A 26,558-nucleotide genomic window follows, 5' to 3' on the forward strand; every position below is an offset into this window, starting at 1 on the left:
GCAGGCGTAGCAAGATCTGAAATCTCTGCAACCCTCAAAAACGCTAAGATGCCTGCTAGCAACATCAGCAAAGATGAGCGTTTTGAATTAGCTCAATTGAAAAAGAGGGATGACATTGTTATCCTCTCAGCCGACAAAGGCAATTCCACTGTCATCATGGACAAAATAGAATACAACAACAAAATTCAAGAACTACTCAACGATGGCAGCTATACAACAATAAAAAGAGACCCCACCAACAGCCTCGTCACTAAAACCAACAACATCATTTCTGCTTCAACCGCATTAATTGATCAGACCAAACAGTTCTCGATGAAACCTTCTGCAGCCAGGCCACCAAGATTATACGGCTTACCAAAGATACATAAAGAAGATACACCTCTTCGTCCCATTGTCTCTACTATCAACTCCCACACCTACAAACTGGCTCGTTTTTTGTCTGAAATCCTACGGCTTTTCACTGGAAAAACCACCTCTGCGGTACTAAACTCTACCGACCTGGTATCGACAATCAAGGGGATTTCCCTGTCCCCAGATGACCTGCTTGTCAGTTTTGATGTGGTTTCCTTATTCACCAAAGTTCCTGTACCTGACACCATCGCAATCATTGAAGACTTGGTTCATCAAGGACTGAATACTGGGGTACCCCCCCTGGTGAGACACTGCTTAACCAATACATACTTCACCTGGAATGGAACTTTCTACAAGCAAACTGAGGGCACCCCAATGGGCTCCCCCTTATCTCCGGTTGTAGCCAACATTTTCATGGAGAAATTTGAGACTGACGCCATCCAGACTGCCACTCTACGCCCGACCTTATGGAAGAGGTACGTAGATGACACTTTTGTCATCTGGCCACATGGCCGGCCTGCTCTAGACCAATTTCTCGACCAAATCAATTCCATACACCCAGCCATCAGATTCACCATGGAAATCGAAAAAGATGGCAAGCTACCCTTTTTGGATGTCCTAATTAAAAGGAGACCTGATGGTTCAATGAGCCACTCTGTCTACAGGAAAGCCACCCATACGGATGCTTACCTAAAACCGGATTCCCACCACCATCCATCCCAGAAGAATTCCCTCATCAAGACTCTATACCATAGAGCCCAATGCATATCCGACCAGGAACACATTGCCAGTGAACTCAAACACGTACGCCAAGCTCTTAAGGCTAATGGTTACTCCGACTACACAATCCGCAAAGTCATCACTCCAACCATCAAGAAGGATCCCGTTGAGGAGCCTTTCAAGACCATCACCTTACCCTACATTGCTGGGGTCACAAAACAGATCTCCAAAATCCTGATAAAACACAAGATCCAGGTCCGATTCAACACAGTACATAAAATCCGTGATCTGGTCCCGTCTGTAAAAGATGTGGTTCCAGACATACAGTACCCTGGCGTCTACAAACTAAGTTGCCTCTGTGGTAGGAGTTACATTGGAGAAACCAAACGACATGTCTCGGACAGCATCCGTGAACATAAAGCAGACTTGAAACACGGTAGGACAAACACCTCAGCCGTGGCAGATCACTGTTACAATTCAGTGGGCTCACATGATATTGACTTCTCCAAGACAGAGGATCTCTGCAAGCCATCTGGCTACCATGAGAGATTCGTTCAATGAGGCGATCCACATATACAAACACAGAGACAATTTCAACCGAGAAGATGGATTCTGGCTTAGCAATCATTGGAAAGACGTAATAAACCATTTCGGATCTTAACTGATTGTGTTCAAGTTTACGGTGACTTTCAGACCGCGTTCCACTCACTGGCATTGTATTCTCCGCAGGGAATGGATTCTTTGCTCCGCTGCATTGACATATTTTGTTTCTTCCTCTTAGTATCTTTCACACGACGGTAAACGGTACAATGTATAATAACAAATAGTATAAAAATGTATATGCTTAATACAATGTACAAAGTAATATATAGTATCGTAATTGTATAGTGAATATACAGCAGTGTGATATACATTAGGGTGGGTAGAATAATACATAGTGTAATATTACAATGGTGGTTTATAGCAATACAGTATATAATTTAATGTTGGGTTTGTCTATGGCAGCATATAGTACGGTGTAGACTCGTGTGATGTAAGAGAATAAAGTTTAGATGGAAGCATATTATATTTTTTACGACGTAGAATTGTAATGTATGACTTACTGTTAGTAACTCAGCTTATTCTAGAGTATATTTAGTATAATGATGATACTATGTAGTTTATACTTTAGTTGTTTACGTGGTGGTTTTAGCTACTGCAGCTACATACTATTAACACTTCTTCCCTTTATTAATGCTACCCCTATCCCCTCCCTGTGATGCTGCAAATCCTGCATAATGCACGGGCAAAGTAGCACTAATCACATACCTGCATTTCCCATATCCCCTCCCTTGGATGCTGCTAATCCTGCATAATACACGGACATAAGTAGTACTAATCACACACCTGCATTTCCCATAAATATGCTAAATTCTTCTTGATATGCAAATTCTTTTGTCAAGGCGCCCTTCCCCCCCCCCCTTCCAACCCAGCTTATATATATGCTCCAAGCACATGTGCTGTTTTCATTCAGACGCTGTCGCCTCAACAGACCTGGTTTCACCTGAGGACGGCTGCTTGCGTTGTGGCCGAAACGTCGTGAGAATTAGTTTATAATGTTTAATTTTTATTATTTTATTACTTCCCTTCTACGTGACTTTACCGAAAGAACCAAGAAGAGGTAGGGAGATGTTGGGGGGGGGGGGTAGCAGCCCAGCCCCTGCCTGCCAAGGTGCTACCTCGGCCGGCTGGGCCATCTAGGCAAGGCCGGAGGCTCTCATAGAGTCAATATATACGACTATAGTCAGCAGCTACTATTGGGCTCAGTAGATACAACTGTAAAGTCGGGAGAAACTACTGCAGAGTCGGTAGATGCTACTTCGAGTCAGTAGATACCGCTTTAGAGTAAGCAGATACTGCTATATAGTCAGCAGAGTCAGCAGATACTAATGTAGTAGGTTCCAGGAGACTTGGACGACGTAGTCGGAGGCACACTTATTTATTAACCACAGTGTATAATACAGGCCGAGATATACAACACTCGAAGGGGTATCGGCCCCTTCACCCGTCTAACAGGGAGATCACACAATCTCTGTCACGGCTTGACTACTCCTAGGTCCTCCACTAAGGCTAGGGGAGGCTAGCTGACCCAGCTCTGGTTAAGCTGGGATTACGGCACCCTGAGTCCCCAGACCGGCTCTTACAAGAACATCGACTCTGGGCTCTCGGGGCCACGCCACTGGCTTGCCCTGGTCGGTCCTGAGAAGGACAGCGATCCAGGGGAGTCCTGTTGTGTCTATACCCCTTTTTTAAATTAAAATTAATATTAAGAATAATTCAGCCAACATAAATACTATTTTTTTTTTAATAGACACGGGGCAACTTGGGAGCAAACAAAGACGAGCGGGAAAACCCGTTCCCCCACTTCCACAGATGCGTGCACACCTCGCTTCAAAGGCCAGAAAGCATAAAAGAGACAACCATCAAATGTCATAAAACTTCCCCGAATTTCACACAAAAGAAGGGGAGGGGGGAGTTGCAAGCAGGGGTTAGGATAACACCCATTCTTCAAAAGGCCCTTTTACAATACAAAAACCAGGCGCCACGAAATATATATATAATTATATTCTTAACAAAAAATAGCATTGACAACAAGAAAACAAGACGGGTTTTGAACCATGTTAGTTAAACAAAGTTACCAACTTAGCCATGAAGATTAAGCAAACATTATCTATCCTCGCTCCAATTGGAAACCAGACAACAGTCTGCACCAGGGTCGTGAATCCTCATTTGTTAATTCAATACTGACATTATTTACCGTTAATAATTTTCTACGAATACGGGCCGAAGCATCAAAGAATAATTATGGCAGTCAGGGCCGCTCCAAAAAAACAAAACAAATTACCTAGCCCCGGTATATCAGATTAAATAATAACAAGAAGTCAAATAATAAGTACGAAATTAGAGTGGATCTCCAAGGAGAGTTAAGGGCGGAGAAGTCTATCATAATTAACCAACACGCAACACTCCAGGGGAAGCGAGCAGCTCACAGCCGTCTTTGTCTTCCCGAGAGGAACGACCACAGAGCAGGCACACAGCCAGGAAATGGCCCTCATAAAAGTTCGTGGCGAGCTGGCGACGGCTCGAGAAAGAAATTAACAGAAGCAGATGCTCTTAAAAAAATAAATAAACACACGCGCAGGGTGCTCCAACGACGGAGCACAGCCATCTTTGTCTCCCGCAGCACAAACAGCAAGATTTGCGCACGCGAGCAAATAACATTTCCCCATAGGGAGATCAAACCACGATGAAATACCGTGAACACGGCTACGGCATGCATTGAATCACTTACCGTCAAATCACAATACTACTAAGCAGCAAAAGTTAGTCATTTTAACTTCCAAACCAAACGAAGCAATGAGACAAAGGATAAACGCCCAGAGCGAGGGAAGGGATTATAAGACTGGCTTAACGCGTAGGCTTTCGCGACCAATATTATTCATAATCAAAAACGTAGATTAGGATTGTGTAACCTCGGTACGAACGCGAATCGTCGGTCTGGTTTAGTTGATGACTCATGTGTGGCGCCGTTCACGAGAAAACCCCACCCCTCCTTCCAGAATTATTACGGACAGCTGTGTCTTTAAAGCTCCAATAAACACACACGCGACACATACGGACGGACACGCACACACGGACGCAGATGTGTCCACCCCCACAACAAAAAGTTATATTGCCCCGGCCTTTGAACTCGGAAAACCGAGTGGATTTTCTCAATATAAGCCGAGGCAAAATCCATTGAACATAGATCTCTCCGGGGCTCCGGCCCCCACAGATCACCGGGGCTCAGGGCCCCCATCTCTCTCCGGGGCTCCGGCCCCCACCTCTCACCAGGGCTCCGGCCCCATCTCATCTCAACGCCGACAACGAAGAAGGATCGCTACCCTGAGTCGCCGAGCTGCGAGTGAAGCTGACGGAGATTCCAGCTATAATTCTCGTGAGAGAACTTAAACAACGAAGCCCCTGAAGTGAGGGCGGGAGAGGCATCAGCGAGTGCCCGTATGAAGCTGGCAGCTGCACGAACAAAGGAAGGCACGGAGAAGAGAGAGTGACAAGTGAAAACAAGCAATCAACCTGTAAAAAAGGGTGGAAATCGCCAAGCGTCGACCAAGCGAGCATCGAAAAGGACGAGCAGCAGCGGATGAGCAACAAGAGCCATCGTTCATTGCCAGAGCACTCCAAGCCGGTGAGCGCGCACAGCTGCGTCGTCCAGAGCCTGAGCCAACACAGCCTGAAGTAAGGGCGAGTGTCCGTGTGAAGTCGGCAGCGATCAAGGAGAGAGCGACAGCAGCAGCACGACCCGGGCGTCAACGAGCGTCGTGCCGACTCAACAATCATCCAGCAGTGGAGAAGCCTGGAGCTGCCACCAAGAGAGAGAGAGAGAGCGCCATCGAATGCGTCGCGTGTTTGATACACACACCGACCAACACCCAGTGAGAACAGACAAGACATCCAGCAGCGACGACGATATCATCGCACACCGCCGAAGGCGAGCATTGTGCCGACTCAACAATCATCCAGCAGTGGAGAAGCCTGGAGCTGCCACCAAGAGAGAGAGAGCGCCATCGAATGCGCCGTGTGTTTGATACACACACCGACCAACACCCAGTGAGAAAGAGACAAGACGTTCAGCAGCGACGACGGAATCATCGCGCACCATGTCGGCGAGCGTCGTGCCAACTCAATCGAGCAGTGGAGAGAGGGAGCAGCACGGGCTCGCTGCGGCCACGCCCAAGCGAGAGGAACTTCTCTGGCTGCTGGTTGTATCCTCCCCCACCCCACAAGCTAACGACACAACTCCCGGCTTTAAGAAAATGTCATTAATTTTACAAGGGGACAACGCACACACAACACGCACATGAATAAGACTTTCAAAAAGTTATCTTTGCGTTTCAAAAAGGGTTGCCATTTCAGGGTGGTGCGTTCAATATCAACTGATCATGCAAAGCAGTTGCTGCCGTCGAGTTACATGAATAAGTGTTTTAGTCATTCATTTTCGTTAATTGCATAATCTTGCTCATGAATTTATTAACGTATGCTTTCGCCTGTGTATGTTAGAATATCACAGGTTTGTTTAGAATAAAATTGTTAACACAGAAGTATCTCGAGTGTTTCTTTTCAAATCCATGCAAAACTGTCTTATTCATAAGAACTGTATCCTGCGATGAGATATGAAATTGGAGACCTAACATAACATAAACACACTAAGATAATCAGTAAATGTTTAATCAATGATAATCGTGTTATCCTGATTGATACAACTCTGGATAAACGAAACTAAGCTTAATTATTATAACTGCACACATTAACATAATCACAAGCATTCGCATAAATTACTACGATTATCTCTGTGATTATCATAATTTATGCATATAATTACACACATTATCATAATTTATGCGATTTGCGCATTTTTCGAAATTTCATTAATCTTTATTATTTTTTATCAAAATTTAATAATTACAACATATACAACAGTCCCAGGGCCTATCTAGCCGGTCTTCTTGCTTCGCTGGTTTAAGCTGAACACTGAACCCCGAGCCCTCCGGCTCACTGCCTTATATAGCAACTCCCCCACTGAGGGGTGGGGCCGTGGGGGATCCCAGCACCGTGTTAGCCCCCCAGGCTAAACGGTGCGGACGTGGATGTAAGCATCTCTTCGCGTACGGGCATAACCACGCCCAGTGTGTTTGTTTGCCCTCCCGTAACACCTCTACAATAATATAAAGTCAGCAGATACTGATATAGAGTTAGTTACGACTAGTCAGAAGATACCACTACAGTGATACCTCGGTTCACGAACTTAATTCGTGAACTGACTCTGGTCGTGAACTGAATTGGTCGTGAACCGAGGCACATTTTCCCATAGGGTTCAATGTATATTGCGGTTAATCCGTTCTGACCTTTTTTTTTGGTTTTTGAAGCACAAAAATATGAATCAAATGACAATACACATTACTGTAGTACTGTACAGTATAGTAATGTATAAAGAGAGAACACTAACCTTGCTTGAGATGACTTCTGGCATGGAGGAAGGCAGGTGGGAGGCGGGTGGGAGACAGTGAGCACTCAAACGGGTGAACTGTACAATACAGTAAGTACAGTATTGTACAGTACAGTACTGTATGTGCTAAAAAGCACACCAAAAATCAAAAAGTCACTGAAAGTGTCTTCACAGTACTCACAGTGCTTCTTTCTGTGTCTCTGCTTCTCTCCACGATCTTCCTACAGGAAGTCACGACCATGTGACAGCCTGGAATTAGCATAAAAATGGCCACGGCTCCTGTTCGTGAACCGAAGCGGAGTTCATGAACCGGAGCATATTTTTATGAAATTTTCTGTTCGGGGAACCGAGTTGTTCGTGAACCGAAGCGTTCGTGAACCGAGGTATCACTGTATAGAGTCAATAGATACGACTATAGATTCAGTAGATACTACTGTAGTCGGGTGATACTACTGCAGTCAGTAGATGCTACTTTAGAGTCAGTAGATACTACTATAGAGTAAGCAGATACTGCTATATAGTCAGCAGATACTGATATATAGTTAGTAGTTATGACTACAGTCAGGAGATACTACTTTAGAGTAAATAAATACTACTATAGATTCAGTAGATACTACTGTAGAGTCAGTAGGTACTACTAAAGTCGGTAGATACTATTACAGTCAGTATATACTGCTGTAGAGTCGGTAGATACAACTATAAAGTCAGTAGATACTACTTTAGTCATTAGATACTAATTTAGAGTCAGTATTCACTACTATAGAGTTATACTCTCTGGTTCTTTCGGTAAAGTCACGTAGGTAGAAAAAATAATAAAAAGAACACGACGTTTAGGTCGCAACACAAGCGTCCATCATCAGGTGAGATACTACTATAGAGTCAGAAGTTACTAAAATAGAGTTAGATACTACTATAGTAATTAGATACTACTTTAGAATCAGTATTCACAACTATAGAGTTTGTTGACACTACTATAGAGTCAGCATTAACTACTATAGAATCAGAAGGTACTACTATAGAGTTAGTTACTACGATAGTCAGTGGATACTACTGTAGGACTTGAGTTATAGTGCGCCACGCATTCTCTTCCACTGTTGCTATGCAAGCGAGCAGAGTACAGTGGGGTGTATGTGAGGACACGGTTGTTGTTGTGGCATTAGGTGAGAGGGTCGTTAAGTGTTGAGACAGGTGTTTGGGGTAGCCGGGGGGACACAGGCCAGCGATTGGCTAAGAGGGTAATTGGTTATTAGCTGGCGTCGCTCTGGCTGCAACAACAAGGTCACGTGAGACCGGGGGCGAGTGATAAGCGGGGGGTTGAGATAATTAATGGGGATTAATTGGTGTGGGGATATAAGCCACAGCGCGACGGAGAGAAGGGAGTCTTGTCTTGGTCGGCGTTTTGGATGGAGCTGCAGCGACGGTGCCCGGGGAATCGCAGAGCAGGCGGTAACGGTAATAGAGCAGAGCAGAGAGAAAGTGGGTTAGCGGCGACAGACGGAGTAGAGTATACAGAGACGGTAGTAGCGAGAACGCAGTGTGCAACGAGGGGTAGCCATGCATCTGAAGGGTGCAGAGTAGAGTAGCAGTGGAGTCGACAGACCTAGCGAGAGAGAGATGAGGAGGAAACGCGGCGTGGCGAGAGAGAGACGCGGAGCGGAGTGAGGGCATGGAGAGACGCGGAGCGGTGGCGCTGCAGAGAGAGACGCGGAGCGGAGTGAGGCCACAGAGAGACGAGGAGTGGTGGCGCTGCGGAGGTGGACTCTTAAGCGGAAATTAAAGAGAACAGAAAGACAACCCGAGTAAGAGTCCTCCACTACTATAGAGTCAGTAGATACTACTATATAGTCAGATACTACTACAGTCAGTATATACTGCTGTAAAGTCGGTAGATACGACTATAGAGTCAGTAGATACTGCTATAAAGTTAATAGTTACTACTATAGTCAGGTGATACTACTTTGGAGTCAATAGATATGACTACAAATTCAGTAGATACTACTATAGTCAGTTGATACTACTGTAGAGTAAGTATTTACTACCATAGAGTCGGTTGATACAACTATAGAGTCGGCAAATACTACTACAGTCAGTAGATACTACAATAAAGCGAGTAGATACTACTGTAGAGTTAGTAGTTACTACTATAGAGTCGGTAGATGCTACTATTGAGTCGATAGATGCTAATATGATATAGAGTCGGTAGATACTACCGTAGGGTCGGTAGATACCAGAGGTGTGGACTCGAGTCATGCGACTTGGACTCGAGTCAGACTCGAGTCATGATTTTGATGACTTCAGACTCGACTTGGACTTGCCTCATCTTTGACTCGACTTGACTCGGGACTCGAGAGCAAAGACTTGAGACTTACTTGTGACTTGCATAACAATGACTTTGTCCCACCTCTGGTAGATACTACTACGGTCAGTAATTACTACGACAGTCAGTAGATACTACTATACCGTCAGTAGCTACTACTGGGCTCAGTAGATACTACTGTACAGTCAGTAGCTACAACTACAGAGTCAGCAGATACGACTATAGAGTCAGTACTACTCACACTATTGTATGTAGGGTGTGTAGGTATATATGCCTATGCGGGGGTGAAAATATTTTTTGAGGGGGGGGTGGGTCCACACTTTTCGGAAACCTTTAAGATCAACTATTTACCCCCCACTTTCTATAACTTTCTGGACTTCTGCAAGCCTCTTATAATTTTGTTTATGGACAAATGGAACGCCAGGCTTTTACAATAGCTTACTATTTGTGTATGTATATACATTTTGAAATATATTTTACCCCCGGGCAACGTCGGGTACTTCCCGCTAGTGTACACTAAAATTCAGACAGAAACACCAGAGGATTGATGATGCAAACATTGACAGATGAAGGCTCATGCCATGTGGGTGATTGGATTTAAATCAGTGTGCTAAATATTACACGACCACTCCACTCCACGCTACACTTGTAGCCATCTGAATACAATAAATATTCATTGGTTAAAGAGTCTATTTATCAGTATAAAAGGTAGACATAGTATTACTACAGAAAACCCAACAACAAATAAATGTCAAAATCTGTGTGGGTGGCTTTCCTGTAGACAGAATGTCCCAAGGATCCGTCAGGTCTCCTCTCATACAGAATATCTAAGAATGATAGTTTACCATCTTTCTCCACTTCCATGGTGAATCTGATGGATGGGTGTCTGGAATTAATGTGGTCCAAGAAGTGGTTCAATGCTGGGAGGCCGTGTGGCCAAATGACGAAAGTGTCATCCACATACCTCTTCCACAGGGAAGGACGCAGGGTGGATGTCTGGATGGCGTCTGATTCAAACTTTTCCATGAACATGTTGGCTATCACTGGTGACAAGGGGGAGCCTTGGGACATTCTGTCTACAGGAAAGCCACCCACACAGATTCCTACTTGAAACCTGATTCCCACCACCACCCATCTCAAAAAAATTCTCTCATCAAAACACTATACCACAGAGCTCATGGCATTTCTGACCAACACCACCTGGCCAGTGAATTAAGACATGTACATCGGGCCCTCAGGATGAACGGATACTCTGACCGCACCATCCGCCAAGCTGTTTCTCCCACCATACAGAAACAGCCACATGAAACTCCGATCAAAACTATCACGTTGCCATACATAGCAGGCGTGACCAAAAAGATTTCCAAAATTCTAAACAAACATAAGATCCAAATCCGATTCAGTACAGTACATAAAATCCGTGACCTAATTCCATCTGTGAAAGATGTCATTCCTGACTTACAATATCCTGGAGTCTACAAACTGAGTTGCCGCTGTGGTGATTGCTACATTGGAGAAACGAAACGTCATATCTCTGATCGTGTCCGCGAGCACAAGTCAGATCTGAAACACGGCAAAACATATTCTTCCGCCGTTGCCGATCATTGCTACAACGCTGTGGGCTATCATGAAATTGTCTTTTCCGAGACCAAAGTGCTCTGCAAACCTCCTGGCTACCATCAAAGGTTTGTACACGAAGCCATCCAAATATACAAACACAGACATAATTCAACCGTGATGATGGGTACAAACTTAGTAATCATTGGAAAGATGTTATTAACCATGCAAAAAAGATTTAACTACACATATTTGGACCATCTTATTTGACAGGCACTATTCTTCAGTTACCGAATAGTTTCTGCTTCTTTTTTCACACACTGGTTTTCCTGCTTTAAGTTTTACCACACATATTTGGCAAATCTAGAATTAATACCAGCAACATAGCAAAGTGCTGTTTCATCTACATAACAAAGGCTCAGTCCCATTCACAGCAGCCGCACCTTTACATAAGCCGCACCTTAACAACTCTTGGAACCTCCCAGTTCAACCAGTCTACACAACAAAGACTCATTCCTAGCAGCGGTTTCAGCCGCACCACCTCTACATAACAAAGGCTCAGTCCCAATTTACAGCAGCCGCACCTTTACATCAGCCGCACCTTAACAACTCTTGGAACCTCCCAGTTCAACCAGTCTACACAACAAAGGCTCATTCCTAGCAGCGTGCTTCAGCCGCACTGAACCTCACAATAATAATATCCAAGGGCCTGCCTTGGCTCCTCCCACCCTCAACCAGTATATATACAAGGACTGTTTTCGTGGAATTTCTCTTACTTGATACAGCAATCGTGCTGTGACAGTGCCACCTTAAGACGGAAGCTGGTGTTGCCTCCGAAACGTCGTGATTTCTATTTTATTTCTATTTTATCTTTATTAATTTTTTACCTACGTGACTTTACGGAAAAAACCTAAGAATATGAGCCATAAGCTCCCGCTTGGGGCCCCCTTTAATCCACCCAGCGTGGCCTCGCTCCGCCCTGACCACGCCCCCTTTATAGAACCTACTAGCGGGTTCCAGATGTGTCCCTTCAGTAACCTTTCCCCTAGATCCCTCTCGGGTCTATCACTTGGCCTGCTGTTAATCAGGGCTGCTTCAAATTGCAGATCGCCTTCCCTGCCAGCAGCCAGCGCTATGCTACTTAGTGACCAATTCTACGTCACTACACAGCATCAAAACAATAAAAACATTCAAATAGCCTTTAGAATTTGTTCTTGTGTCTAACATGTGTGGCTGAACGTGGGGTCATAGGGCCATCTGTGAAGGTGTTTCAGTTAGACAATCTAACACATTCCTGCGGAGGGAGCTGGTAGGAACGTTGGGTTGCTCGGTGAATGGCCAGGGTCAACGGCGGCATGGTGTATTCCGCAAATATGCCCGACTGTGAGGGCGGGCACAAGCCGGCGTGAGTAGGTTAAACGTTGAGTTTTATAAGGGCACCACGGGGTGACCAGCCCCTCACCACCCAGCCCCACCCCTCCCACCCAGCCCCACCCCTCCCACCCCTCCCACCCAGCCCCACCCCTCCCACCCAGCCCCACCCCTCCCACCCAGCCCCACCCTCCCCAACCAGCCCCTCCCCACCCTCCCCACCCAGCTCCTCCCCACCCTCCCCTCCCCACCCAGCCCCTCCCTGCACGACAGAGACAATAATCCCCTGTGGGCTGGTGTAACCAGGAGGTTCCTACCAGTATTAATTCTCTAACCTGCCAGTCAGTGCCATTTCAGTAACCACTTCCTACAGAATAGTTTATTCCAATTGTAGTGACATATACTATCACTATACTGTAGCGACGGGTACTGGAGGGACACGTGACCGGGCGCCGAGAGCCTTGCCATTATACAGTAGGGGGGGGGGAGCGCGTGGCAAAGTCACGGCCAGGAAAATAAATGGGAAGCCCCTACAGGGATCGGGGTTTGTTTGTGGGGATCATCCTGGAACTCTATGCTCTTCGCTCTTCGTTCGTCGGTTGAACTTTAGCAGCGAATCGTGGGTCAGACAGCGTGTATGCTGGCTGGCCCATTCGCTGAGATTAACTCGCACGCATATAGTGACAGTATAGCTACACTTAGCTACAGAACCCAAGTAGCTAGTGTTGTGTGCGCGCAGCAGTGTATCACACACTACACAATGATACTCAAGTGAAACATTTTGTTCCCAGAGATCTCGCCATAATGTGACTATTGCTCGGTATTATTATGAAAAGTGTGACATGTTAGCTTAGTTGACTGTTATGCACTACAGATGCCAGAGTGATTTTCTGCTCAAACAAGTATTGAAGCAGTGCTCATATCCAATTTACAGCCCTGAGCCAGTGGTGGAAATTCTACATTCCTATGATGGGGTGCCGAGATGTAATCTCCCTCGCCTGGTATGTAGGTTGTGGGTTCAATCCTGAACCTGGCGCCTGTATTTCTGGAGGTTGTGTGTTCTCTCTCCATGTGTTCATGTGGATTTTTCCCTGATTCTTCCGCCTTTGCCCTCCACATGAAGAAACATGCATTTAGATTTTTTGGTGCTATTATAAAAGAGATAATAGCAGTGGGCTTTGCCTGGTAAAATAAAAAATTGTATTTATCCAAAGGACCACTGCTCACTTCCACACAGAGCGGTGCTCAATGGGGAAAATGAATGGCCATACCTTCATCTGCGCAAGCTGCTGCTGCTGCAGCCGCCTTAAGGCCTCCTGCTGCTGTCTCTGCCGCATCATCTCCTGCTGCTGTCTCTGCTGCAGCTCCTTCTGCCTCTGCTGCAGCTCCAGATCTTGCTGCCTCTGCTGCAGCTCCAGCTCCTGCTGCCTCTGCTGCAACTCCAACTCCTGCTGCCTCTGCTGCTGCTGCAGCTCCTTCTGCCGCTGGAGCTCCACCTCCTTGCGCTTTTTCTCCTCATCCTCCTCGCAGCGTCTCCGTGCCTCCTCCTCCTCCTGATGCCGGCGCTCCTCCTCCTGCGGTAGAGACGCCACCGCCGGCGTGACCGCCTTTTTCTCGCACAAAGTAAAAGCGATTTGCTGCTCGAGTGAGCGTTGAGGTGGCGCTCATCTCCTCTTTTACAGGCCGGAGCCAGTGGTGGGCCTTCTCCATTCCAATGGCGGCAGCAAGTCTATCCACAGGACAACCACCATGGGGGCTCACTTATCAACCCCGGGGGGGATAATGGGCTGAGTCAACCTCCAGCCTGGATTTGAACTCCCAACATTCCTAATATGATTCGCTTGCTTGACCGCTGAGCCACACTGACCGGATTAAGTTACGTTACCAAAAATAATGCAAGATACGTACTTCAGGGCAGAATTTGGCTCTGACGTTGTTAATATGTTATATAATCGAGTGTTTTGGCACAAGCCACCAACAAAAACAGAGACAACAAGTACATCAGAGACTAGGCAAAAGATGGAACACAACAGAGTGCGGGGAAGGCTTGCGGGTGGGGAGGAGGGCTATCACCTGCTTTCGGATCATGTCCTCGCGTTGCCGCCGCTCCTCCTCCTCTCTCCGCCGCTTCTCCTCCTGTCTCCGCAGCATCTCCTGCTCCTGCTGGCGTCTCAGTTGCTCCTCATCCTCCTGCTGCTGTGACAAGTCATTACCCCCCGGTGACAAGTCAAACACACACTATTCACAGTTACAATAACGATGACTCGCTGTATGGGTCACCAGCTGGAATACATCGCCTTGACCATTTCCCCAATTTGTATGTAATGGAGAGACATTGGTATTTATTTTGCAAACAAAAAATATTTCATTTACGCAACCACACCTATCATCATATGCAACTCATACCAAAAACATCATCATGAAAACTTGACTATCGGTCTGATTATTTTCTAATTTTGCCAAAATTATATTTATTATAGCATTGACCATTTCAATGTTATTATCCCACAATACTGTAAACCAGTAGTTTGCAGCCTGTGTAGGTGTAATGGGGACCACAAGATCGTGGGAAGTGCTGAGCCTAACTGTTGCGGATAAGAATTCTTCAGAAAACACTATTTTGTTTACATTATATTGGTCCACTAAATATATATGAGGGTTGATAATGGCCTGAAAATCCAGGAAGTTTGAGAACCACTCCTCTAAACATATTGTTTGTCATGACCAACAGCCAATTTCCTGGAAATAAATAAGGAAAGGTGATGGCCAAGGGGTTACACATCATTTGTGATATCTTCAGATGCTGATGCATGAGGTGCCATAATAATCCAATTGCGCTGCCGACATTGGTGCGGTCCCTTATGACACAAACGTCTGCTTAACAGACAGCACCCTCCTAAACCCCACGAATGATTGGTCTGCTCCACAACCGAGGCGGCACATCAAAGTCAAAGCTAAAACTTGTTAATAGGATGCTATCAAAATCTGTCTCATCTTTTAAAAAACCAACTGAGCCTGCCTCTCTTGGCTCTATATCTTATCTTTGCTCTGTGGCAGAGCAATGATTTGTCAGGGTCACCCGACATGACGTTAAATATAGGTTCTTGAGCAGGGTCTGCAATAATCTGTGGACCATTCTCAAATCCAGGTCTCGGTGAAGAATGATAACGACACGGAGAGATCACTTCTCAATGGTCACCTGCTTTCGTCGGGCAGCCTCCTCCTCCTCTCTCCGTTTCCTCTCCTCCTCTTGCCTCTGGAGGAGCTCCTCCTGTTGTCTCCGCGTTGTCACCTTCACAGCACACGTTCGGGTGACTTGCTGCGAGGATGTCACGACGTTCGCAACAGGTGAACAAATCATTTGTCGTCATCAGACATGGATCAATTTTACTGTTGGATAAAGGCTGCCACAAACCACCACCACCTCTCATGATCCTGCGATGTAGCAATCCATTCAAGACCTGCACATTCAGTACAATTAGCATGGTTCGCTAGGTACGGTGCAAAAGAAGTTCAAAGTACATACATTAACTGATTGTATTTTTCCATCTCAGAATCTGTACTTATCCTGGAGGAATCCAATGAGCTATGAAGCTCTTTTTCACAAATAGGGGCAGGTCAAAGTAAAAAAAAAATACAAAAACTAATAGGAGTGTAAAGTATAGAAGAGGTACGCAAATCAATAAAAATTAATAACGTCCGTCAGGAGATGTCCTCCCGGACGCATTCCAATTCCTTGGCTGCCGCTCCTTTATTATTCGTGACCATTGGCCATCATCGTCCCTTCTAGCTGGGACGCGGCCTGCCCTAGCCCACTCACTTTTACTCGGCATGTAGATGTTGCCATTAACTTGTGTACATTGTCCAATCCATGAATCCCACTTTCCGTATCCAGGTGTGCATGCAATGCCAGTAACGTAACTATCCACGCTTATTTGTGCACTTCTCATTCAAAATTTTACATTAATGACCATGTTTTAAAAGCCATGTCATTGTAGGTAGTATACACAGATTAATCATTCTCTTCCTTAGCAATATATAGATGTTAATTTTCACAACCCACAAAACCATGTGAGGGTATTAACATTTATGTTTAAGAAAAAATCTTATTTTCTGTATTGGTCAATAAAAGGTAACATTACTCCTTTAAATAAAATAAAAACAAGTCAATTAAATAACTTTCTTTATTAGCAGGTGCCTACCCAGTCATATCTAGGATAACATACAAGAAATAACCTAAAACCTATTTTGTAAAAAAATTTAACTGGCCCAGTAACAAAGCAATAGCGCAGTCACTGGTGTGAATACACGAGGCTTTACGAGCTCAAAGAAAACGTGTTAACAATGTACATAGGTGTGGTAGGGTAGGGGACCCCGTGTCACACCTCTTCCTGACGCTTTCTCTCATCATCGTCCCTCATCCTGAGCTCAGCCTCGCATCTCTCTGGATCCAGCAGCTGAAAGACAAGTTCACCTTCAGTGCACACACATACCACTAATGGACTGCCTAAGGTGTTGGATTTGAATGCCATGGGGCAGTTGCAATTTGGTCTTTTTCACTGCAAATGAGATTATCCTGGTTCCATTAACCTGGATAAATTTCAACTGGTGAAACAAAATTAACGAAACAAAATGAACATGAGGATTATTTATTTGCTCACCTTGCCTCCCTTCTCACGTTCTAATTGCTGCAACTGCTCCAGAGTGGGGCCCTGCGACTCGGGTGGCAAATCCCAGATGCTGCCTCCCTCCCAGCCTGCACACACAAGCAAACCAATTCAACTTCAGAGACAACAATTTGTTGGCCATAAATACCAGGTATGGCTATGTACCAGAGGTGGGACAAAGTCATTGTTATGCAAGTCCAAGTCGAGTCGCAAGTCATCAAATTCATGACTCGAGTCTGACTCGAGTCCAAGTCACATGACTCGAGTCCACATCTCATAGGTGGGACAAAGTCATTGTTATGCAAGTCCAAGTCGAGTCGCAAGTCATAAAATTCATGACTCGAGTCTGACTCGAGTCCAAGTCACATGACTCGAGTCCACACCTCTGCTATGTACACGTCAAATCGTACTGCTCTTAAACGTTTCTTGTTTTGCATGTTTGAATGATTATATTTTATATTTCCAGGACTATCCAATATCTATGCAATCTGAAATATATATTGGAAATGCATTCATTCGATGTTGTCTGTAGACAGAGCTGAGCCACAATTCTCTCCTCCACATTACTCTGCTTCTGCTTCTCTCTTCGCTTGTCCAGCCTTGTTGAGCAAATTGGAGAGAGTGCCGATGTGACGAAGCGAGTTTTAAATGCCCAACGAGAACCTATATATGTATTGTCAAGGACAATGGGGGTATGGATGACATGGAAAAGAAAACAATCCTACAGGGGGCGTGGGATAGCCATGCCAATGCTGCACTTGCAGAGGAAGGGAAAATTGAGGGAAAGGCGAGGCCAAGTTACGTGGAGAGGGACATGAGAAGGAGAGGCACGGGAAGAGATTGGAGAAATAACCACTATGCTGTTGTACTACAGCAGGGGCCTCTACCGATGGCTGAGACCTCTCACGAGCTGAGGTGTCAACACAGCATGCTGCTACATTAGTGAAGGACTGGACATTGAAGGAATCGGTCAATCCAAGAAGAAGTTTCTGACAGGGCTAAGTCCAGCCACTCCACTACAAGTGCCAGGGCCAAGTAAAGCCACTCCACTGCAGGTTCCAGGGCCAAGTAGAGCCACTCCACTGCAGGTTCCGGGGCCAAGTAGAGCCACTCCACTGCAGGTTCCAGGGCCAAGTAATGACACTCCACTGCAGGTTCCAGGGCCAAGTAGAGCCACTCCACTGCAGGTTCCGGGGCCAAGTCATGACACTCCACTGCAGGTTCCAGGGCCAAGTAAAGCCACTCCACTGCAGGTTCCAGGGCCAAGTAATGACACTCCACTGCAGGTTCCAGGGCCAAGTAGAGCCACTCCACTGCAGGTTCCAGGGCCAAGTAATGACACTCCACTGAAGGTTCCAGGGCCAAGTAATGACACTCCACTGCAGGTTCCAGGGCCAAGTAATGACACTCCACTGCAGGTTCCAGGGCCAAGTAATGACACTCCACTGAAGGCTCCAGGGCCAAGTAGAGCCACTCCACTGCAGGTTCCAGGGCCAAGTAATGACACTCCACTGCAGGTTCCAGGGCCAAGTAATGACACTCCACTGCAGGTTCCAGGGCCAAGTAGAGCCACTCCACTGCAGGTTCCATGGCCAAGTAGAGCCACTCCACTGCAGGTTCCAGGGCCAAGTAATGACACTCCGCTGCAGGTTCCAGGGCCAAGTAGAGCCACTCCACTGCAGGTTCCAGGGCCAAGTAATGACACTCCACTGAAGGTTCCAGGGCCAAGTAATGACACTCCACTGCAGGTTCCAGGGCCAAGTAATGACACTCCACTGCAGGTTCCAGGGCCAAGTAATGACACTCCACTGAAGGTTCCAGGGCCAAGTAGAGCCACTCCACTGCAGGTTCCAGGGCCAAGTAATGACACTCCACTGCAGGTTCCAGGGCCAAGTAATGACACTCCACTGCAGGTTCTAGGGCCAAGTAGAGCCACTCCACTGCAGGTTCCATGGCCAAGTAGAGCCACTCCACTGCAGGTTCCAGGGCCAAGTAATGACACTCCGCTGCAGGTTCCAGGGCCAAGTAAAGCCACTCCACTGCAGGTTCCAGGGCCAAGTAATGACACTCCACTGCAGGTTCCAGGGCCAAGTAATGACACTCCACTGCAGGTTCCAGGGCCAAGTAATGACACTCCACTGCAGGTTCCAGGGCCAAGTAGAGCCACTCCACTGCAGGTTCCAGGGCCAAGTAATGACACTCCACTGCAGGTTCCAGGGCCAAGTAGAGCCACTCCACTGCAGGTTCCGGGGCCAAGTAATGACACTCCACTGCAGGTTCCAGGGCCAAGTAATGACACTCCACTGCAGGTTCCAGGGCCAAGTAGAGCCACTCCAATGCAGGTTTCCGGGGCCAAGTAAAGCCACTCCACTGCAGGTTCCGGGGCCAAGCAGAGCCACTGCACTGCAGGTTCCAGGGCCAAGTAGAGCCACAGCACTGCAGGTTCCAGGGCCAAGTAATGACACTCCATTGCAACTGCCAGGGCCAAATCAAGCAACTGAACTGCAAGTGCGTGGGCTAAGTCAGCAAGCAGGTGGCCTAACAGCATTCCAGTGAACAGTACTTCAGTCCCAGGGCCAAGACCAGCATGGATTGAGCACGGGCCGGGACCAAGGCAAGGATCGGGAGCGGAGCGGAACAAGGCAGACCTCCGCCTTCTGAGTCCTCCTCGGGGTCCATCTTGACAACCAGGGAACTCATTAAACAGATACCTGCGACACTTTGATCCTGCACGACAAGATGTCGTTAGGTCATCAGGACGGGCCAATAAGGAGACAGTCTCTATTCCATACAGTACCCAGACGACAGTGTTATTGGGATGAAGTGGGTAGGTGATTGTGTCAAGGATACGCTCTGTATTGTGTTGATGGTGGTGTGTGAGTTGGGTCGTTCAGTGTATGCTATTGTGCTGTTAATAGCCATTGCCTCGCCAGGTAGACACTGTGCATAGATGTTGATATAGACACAAGCGCAGGGACTATACCTTGTTGAAAGAGTTCAAACCTACCTTCAGTTAAATTAATGATTTTTACTTTTTGAGTGTTATGCATTGCATTGCACCATTTCTTGAGGACGCTTAGCCTGCCTACATTATCCTACAACATCGACGAATGTGTCATCCATGCACATCCTGGCGGCGTCAATGTGTTCCATAGTATGTCTATTGCCCCCTTCGATTGGTTGAAAAAGTGTAGCGTTTAACGATAATACGTTTCAAAACTGTTACTCTTTACATCCTGCTATATGGAGGAAGTAATATCAAGTTTGTCAACGCATAAAATCCTCTATGCTACTGAAAGCAAACCTTTCCCAGAATGTCAAGATATCACATCAGGGCCAAAGATGTTGATGCCACCACACGTCGCCAAAACTCCCTTACCCTCCACCAAATCTACCAGCTGCCACACAGTAGACACGCAACCTCCAAGGTGTGCCCTTACAGTCCCTCACCATCTGGCCTTAGGTCGCTCTCTTGGTCGCCGCCGGACTCGTGGAGACCACTTCCCTATGCTTGTTTTGGCAAACGGCCCTCACCCATCCGACACACTCGTGCCCTACCCAGTGCCACCGTTCCTACCTGATCGTATCCACAACACAAAAGTGTTCTCATTCTGGACTTCTCCATTGCTAATCTTGTCTTGACATGACAATTCTTATCATCCATCTCGGACATCTGTGCTCAAATGCCATAATAATCTTTATCATACTTCCAGAGCACAATAAAGGTTATTATGGCTGTTAACCACGTGCTACACAAATGCAATGTATTCATTTAGGGCTTCTCCATAAAACGTTGTACTGTGTATCTTGAAAATGTATGTCTATGTTTTAGAACTCGCACTTGTTTAAATAAAGGTAAATTACACTGTGTAACCATTTTTTTTGTTCCTGGGTAGTAAGTGTTATTTCCTAATTGCTTATGCCTTAAAAGTACAGAAAATGGCTATTATTCCCCACAAACTTTGCTTTTGTGACCAGGACAGTGATATTTTGAAATGTACCTATTTTCCAGAACATTCCAGATAGATTCAGTGCTGAGTAAATTTGGAGTAACTTCTAGAACATTCTATAACTTTCCAGTAATAGTAGCATAAATACAGGGGCCTTAAGCCCACCAGTTCAGTATAGTTCCAGCTGCCTAAATAGGATACATATCTGCATTTTTCTGAGATGGCATCAAGAGGCTGCAAGCATCCGGCAGACACATTTTGCTTTATATGCAGCCAATTTATCAAGACAAGAGCGAAAAAGTACTCTGTGAAAGGATCTGCTAAGATGTGTTAGGCCTGCAAGGCATATCTCGGCATACCTGTCAGGGATCAAGACAAACCCTGGACACCTCATTTCACCTGCGAGCAATGCAAGAAAATCTGGAAGGTAAGATGGACAATTGTTGCTCGGAATTTTATGTTATAAAATTTGTCAAAAAATTGTAAAATTGTAAAGTTTATAATTTGAAAATGTTTTACAATTTTCAATGTTATGGAAAAAATATATCATACATGAAAAATGTTGCGAGAATCTCTTACACAATAGTCATGGGCGAAATAAATGTATTTTTGTAGGATGCTACAGAGGGGAAAAGAGAGCCATGAAGTTCGCTATCCCAAGAATTTGGTGGGAACCCACTGACCACTCAAGCAACTGCTACTTCTGCATGGTGGACTCTTCCAAACGTCGGACTGGCAAGAATGCACCTGCTATCACGTATCCGGACCTTCCTTCATCCATCACCCCGGTGCCACACTGCCATGAGCTCTCTTTACCCACTTCTCCGGAGAGCAGCAAAGTCAGAGAATGAGGAAGATGTAGATCCAGATGACAATTTTAGAGGTGGAGCTGAGGAGAGAAACCCATACTACCCCAACCAAAAAGACCTCAACGACTTGATCAGATATCTCAGTCTTACCAAGTCCAATGCCGAGCTTTTGACGTCTAGGCTCAAGCAGTGGAACTTGTTGGATGAAAGTGTGCAAGTCGCAGATCAGAGGAAGCGTCAGCAACTTTTTTGCAGCTTCTTCCCTCGTCAAGATGGGCTCTGCTTCTACCACAATGTGACCAGTCTGTTAGAGGCAATCGGAATCGCCTGTAACCAGAATGAGTGGCGCCTCGTCATTGACAGCTCATCCAAGAGCCACAAAGCCATGCTGCTCCATAATGGTAACAACCCATCTCTTCCCCTGGCTCACTCGGTGCACCTCAAAGAGAATTACAACAGCATCAAGACCTTGCTGGATGCCTTGAAGTATGATGAGTACGTTTGGGAGGTCATCAGACACTTCAAAATGGTAGCATTCCTGATGGGTCTCCAAGGCGGTTTTACCAAGTTTTCCCTGCTATCTTTGCCTTTGGGACAGCAGGGACACCAAGGCACACTACCACAGGCGGGACTGGCCACAGCAGACCGAGTTCTCTGTGGGGAAGAACAACGTCAAGTGGAAGCCACTGGCGGACCCCCGGCAGGTGCTGATGCCACCACTGCACATCAAATTGAGCCTCATGAAACAATTTGTCAGAGCTATAGATAAGGAGTCGGCAGCCTTCAAGTACCTTCAAGACTTCTTCCCTAAGCTGTGTGAGGCAAATGTCAAAGCCGGTGTCTTCATCGGACCACAGAAAAAGAAGATCATGGAGTGCAATGAATTCCCCAAGAAGCTTACTAGTAAGGAGAAAGCGGCTTGGAACAGCTTTGTCGCAGTGGTGCGTGGCTTCCTGGGCAATCACGAGGTCGAAAACTATGTGGAGCTGATAGAGACTCTGGTGAAGAACTACGGCACGAGCTGTAGGATGTCCCTCAAAGTCCAAATCCTTGATGCTCAATTTGATAAATTCAAGGAGAAGATGGGAGTGTACTCTGAGCAGCAAGGCGAGCGCTTCCACCAGGATATACTGGACTTTGAACGCCGCTACCAAGGACAGTATCACGGAACATGATGGGAGACTACATTTGGTGGTGGATTGGTGAAAGTGATTTACAGTATAATGGTAAATCTCGAAAAACTACCCACTTCTAAATCTTTTGTCGTAATTTTTGTATTACTTTAGTATGAATACATGTTAATTTTGATTCAAATGTTTTTTTTACTGATTTTATGTGAACGAAGACCCAAATCGCCCGTTTCTCATTGAAAATAGGTAAATTAAAAAATATCACTGTCCTGGTCACAAAAGCAAAGTTTGTGGGGAATAATAGCCATTTTCTATACTTTTTAGGCATAAGCAATTACGAAATAACACTTACTACCCAGGAACAAAAATTATGTTGTATAGTGTTATCTACCAAGGGTTTTCATACACTGTGCTGCTCACCTGCAGGCTGGGAGGTAGGCGTCTTGAGTTCCCACAGTGAACCTGTGGATTCGGGTACCGATAGGGACCGTGACACTGCAGGGATAAGGCCTTGTTGGTGCTCCTGGGTCCTACAACAGCACAGCCGTTAAACACACTGAAGCACACTGCACACACAGTGCAACAGAACACAAAAACACAGACACCAATAATTCCATAACTCATCCTTAAAGCACAGCAAGCTGGCACAGCGGGGCAATGTAGGTGGTGCACCTGCTAGTTATCTAATTTATTTAACCCATAAAACCTGGATCTGGTCAATGAAGTGCCAGCAAGCCATCAAACCTTAACATGGTCTCCAAGTGCAGCTAGCCTGACAAAGACAGATGAGCATGGTGTTGGCCACCAAACCCCCGTATTGCCCTTCATAGGTGCTCGCTAACAGCACTTTCACCAACAGTTTGTTTAAGGCTATACTGGGGAGCTTTGTCTTTGGAATCTGCGTGCTCGTGTTGGCATGTGTCTTTGTATTTTTAGTCCGAGTGTGTAGTGTATTGATAAGCGTGCTTTGCTACAAACCTGGCGACCCGAGTTTGATTCCTGCTCACAGCAAACACCAGTGGCAATAATCTGAATCGGTCTTGGGCCTCCCCTAGGCCGACTCAGCCTCAAATGAGTACCTGGTGCAGTGTTTAAACTGGTGCAGTGTTTAGTCATCGCCACTGGGGAGACAAAGGGCGCTGTGCTGGCCACCCACTCGCTCGTGTGCCGTCCCGGCCTTCATAGGTGCTCCTCGCTAACAGCACTTGCCCCAAAAGTCTGTTACGGCCATAAGGGGGGAACTTTGTCTTTGTAGTCTGTGTATGTGTAGTCTGTGTGCTGGTTTTGTGTCTCGTGTTTGGTGTGAAGATGCCAGTAGCAAGCGGATTGTGTGCACATCACTCACCTCTGCTTGAGCGTCTGGTAGTGCTGTATGAGAAGAGCTAAGTGCTGCTGTTGCTGTGGGGTCAATGGTGCCAAAGTGGCCTTCTGCTGGAGCTGCGCAATGGACTGAGCACATTGCCTGTGTACAAAAGGCATCCACATTGTTCCATCAGCATTCAATCAACCACACGTTCTTTGAAAATATAATTGTGAATACATTAATTTTTATACAGCACTAATCATAAAAATTGCACCTCAAAAATGTGGTAAAATTTGGAACATGCACTGTTTTCACACAGAGATGCAGGAACCCACAGATTAGCAGGGAAGGCAGCAAGAGCTGCCACCAACAATTGACTAAGCTCTGTGGTCCGATACTGGGATGTTTCGCACATTTTAAACGTGGAAGAAAACTTTTTTTTTAAATAACCAATATTAAATTATATGAACATGTTTAACAGTGCAATTGATCGCCTGACTTGCAACCTAAAGGACACAAGTTCAATCCCCTCTCAAGAGTTAAGTCAGCCCATCATCTCTCAAGGGTTTATAAAATTTGTACCACTTTGTGGAAATTCAACAATGGCCAGACTATGGACAAGACGGTTCCCCCACCATGGTAATGAGGAATTTCCATATCAACCATCCAAAGCTCCAACCCATAGTTGTTTTTCTTCATAAGAAATAGTCAGAAAATGAAGCATGTGCAAATTTTTTTGGAAAATGACTCGAGAAGTTTTGAATGTTGAGTGCATCACCTAAAGTTAGCAGAGGCAGTATTTAACAACTCGCATGCTTACTTTCAAATAAAAATCATGGAAAATAAGAAGTCTCAACAAGTATAAGCTTACAGTGACAATAAAAGTGCTAAATACTTAAAGAATTATCAACAAAGTGATCTAGCTGAACTACTATTACTGGCAGTCTTTCTTGAAAAGTCGACTACTGTGTATTAGATGTTGTGTATGATATTAATGTTGTAGTTTAAAACAAATGTATTGAGAGCCGGCTCCGATGAGAACATAGAACACACAAGTTCTCATGGGAGGAGCGGCCCACTGTGACTACACCGGGTTGTGTATCAAGTTGATGTTCTCAATACGGTCACCAAGAACTGCACTAACAACACACGTAGTAAATTTAGATTTCGTTTAACTTGTGAAAATTTCACCGGTGGGAAAATTTATTTTAAAAAATGTAGTGGAATTGTGCCAAAAAAGTTCCATAACATGGCACGTGGACAAGTGCAGATAAGTAGTACCGAGTGCTCTCAGATGTAATCCTGTGATGCCCCACTCTGGAGCTGTTTTCTAACACAGGTTGGTGCGCTGCTCTTCCAGTGTTCCACATGGATGATACATCTCTGTCTCATGACATGGCAGGCACCAACAGCACAATCGGAACACAAAGTGAGCTAAAAAAAAAGGGCCATATATTCTTCAAGTGTAACCTCTAACACTTTTATTGGCATACTAGGAGCTTCATTCAAAAGTGTGAAAGAGGGACACAAATCAACAAGATTTGTTTATGTCGTGCAATGTGTAGCACCTGCTGTAGAGCTGGGCTTGCAGAAACTGTTGATACTGCAGCTGCATCTGAATTATCGCCAACTCTTGTTGGCGTTTCAACCGTTCGTGGTCAGGGTCGTTCTGCAGGGACACCGGAAACAAGACATGGATGCACAGAGACGCTGTAAGAATTCAGAGTGAGAAGTGCACGTAAAAATGAAGACGCACAACTAATGGCAAGTGCAGGCAACGGAGATGCAGATTGCATAGAGCAGATGATTATTAATACTGAAGGCATTTATAAAATTAGCCCATCGTTTAAATAAAATGATGCGCTTAACTAAGAGAGCTTCAATGGAGTGAGGGTAAACACATCTTACCTGCAAGTATAGTATTAAGCCTCATAATCAATATGAACTCTACAGAAACTGGAACACCCCACTAAAAAAGTACACCGCTGCCAAAATTCAATACTTGCTTAAAAAACTCAACGATATATATTTTACCAGGTAAGGCCCATTGAGCTATGTAGCTCTTTTTCAGAAGCGACCTGGCTGTCACAAATGATAGCTCAACCAAGTGTCTTATTGTGTGAAAATGAACAGCAGACAAATACTCAAAAGGTATGTTTCTAAATGTGGAAGGAAAAACCGGAGGACTCAGAGAAAAATCCATGGTTGCACAGGGTGCATCGCTTGCCCGGTGAACGATGGCTACTCTTTGGCAGGCTTTTACCGTGTGTCACTCCCCTACTGTGTTGTGTGCTAATGGAGAAAATATACGCAAAAACACAACCACAGCCACACAGGCCG

The 26,558-nt window shown here is 45.7% G+C and overlaps 1 protein-coding gene across 1 annotated transcript in view; it reads right to left on the reverse strand.

The window, feature by feature from the left end:
* Positions 1-26,558, reverse strand: part of GIGYF2 (GRB10 interacting GYF protein 2) — a 133,940-nt gene that overhangs the window by 25,203 nt on the left and 82,179 nt on the right. The window contains exons 15-23 of the mRNA XM_078607599.1: positions 25,787-25,887; positions 25,500-25,601; positions 24,261-24,377; positions 23,336-23,445; positions 17,021-17,115; positions 16,745-16,816; positions 15,559-15,678; positions 14,433-14,555; positions 13,631-13,933 (exon numbers count right to left, since the gene is read on the reverse strand). Of these exons, the coding sequence (XP_078463725.1) occupies positions 13,631-13,933; positions 14,433-14,555; positions 15,559-15,678; positions 16,745-16,816; positions 17,021-17,115; positions 23,336-23,445; positions 24,261-24,377; positions 25,500-25,601; positions 25,787-25,887 (1,143 nt within the window). The remainder of the gene's footprint in view (positions 1-13,630; positions 13,934-14,432; positions 14,556-15,558; positions 15,679-16,744; positions 16,817-17,020; positions 17,116-23,335; positions 23,446-24,260; positions 24,378-25,499; positions 25,602-25,786; positions 25,888-26,558) is intronic.

Source organism: Lampetra planeri, chromosome 28 (genome assembly GCF_965212315.1).
Source record: "Lampetra planeri chromosome 28, kcLamPlan1.2.h2, whole genome shotgun sequence".
Taxonomy (NCBI): Eukaryota; Metazoa; Chordata; class Hyperoartia; order Petromyzontiformes; family Petromyzontidae; genus Lampetra; species Lampetra planeri.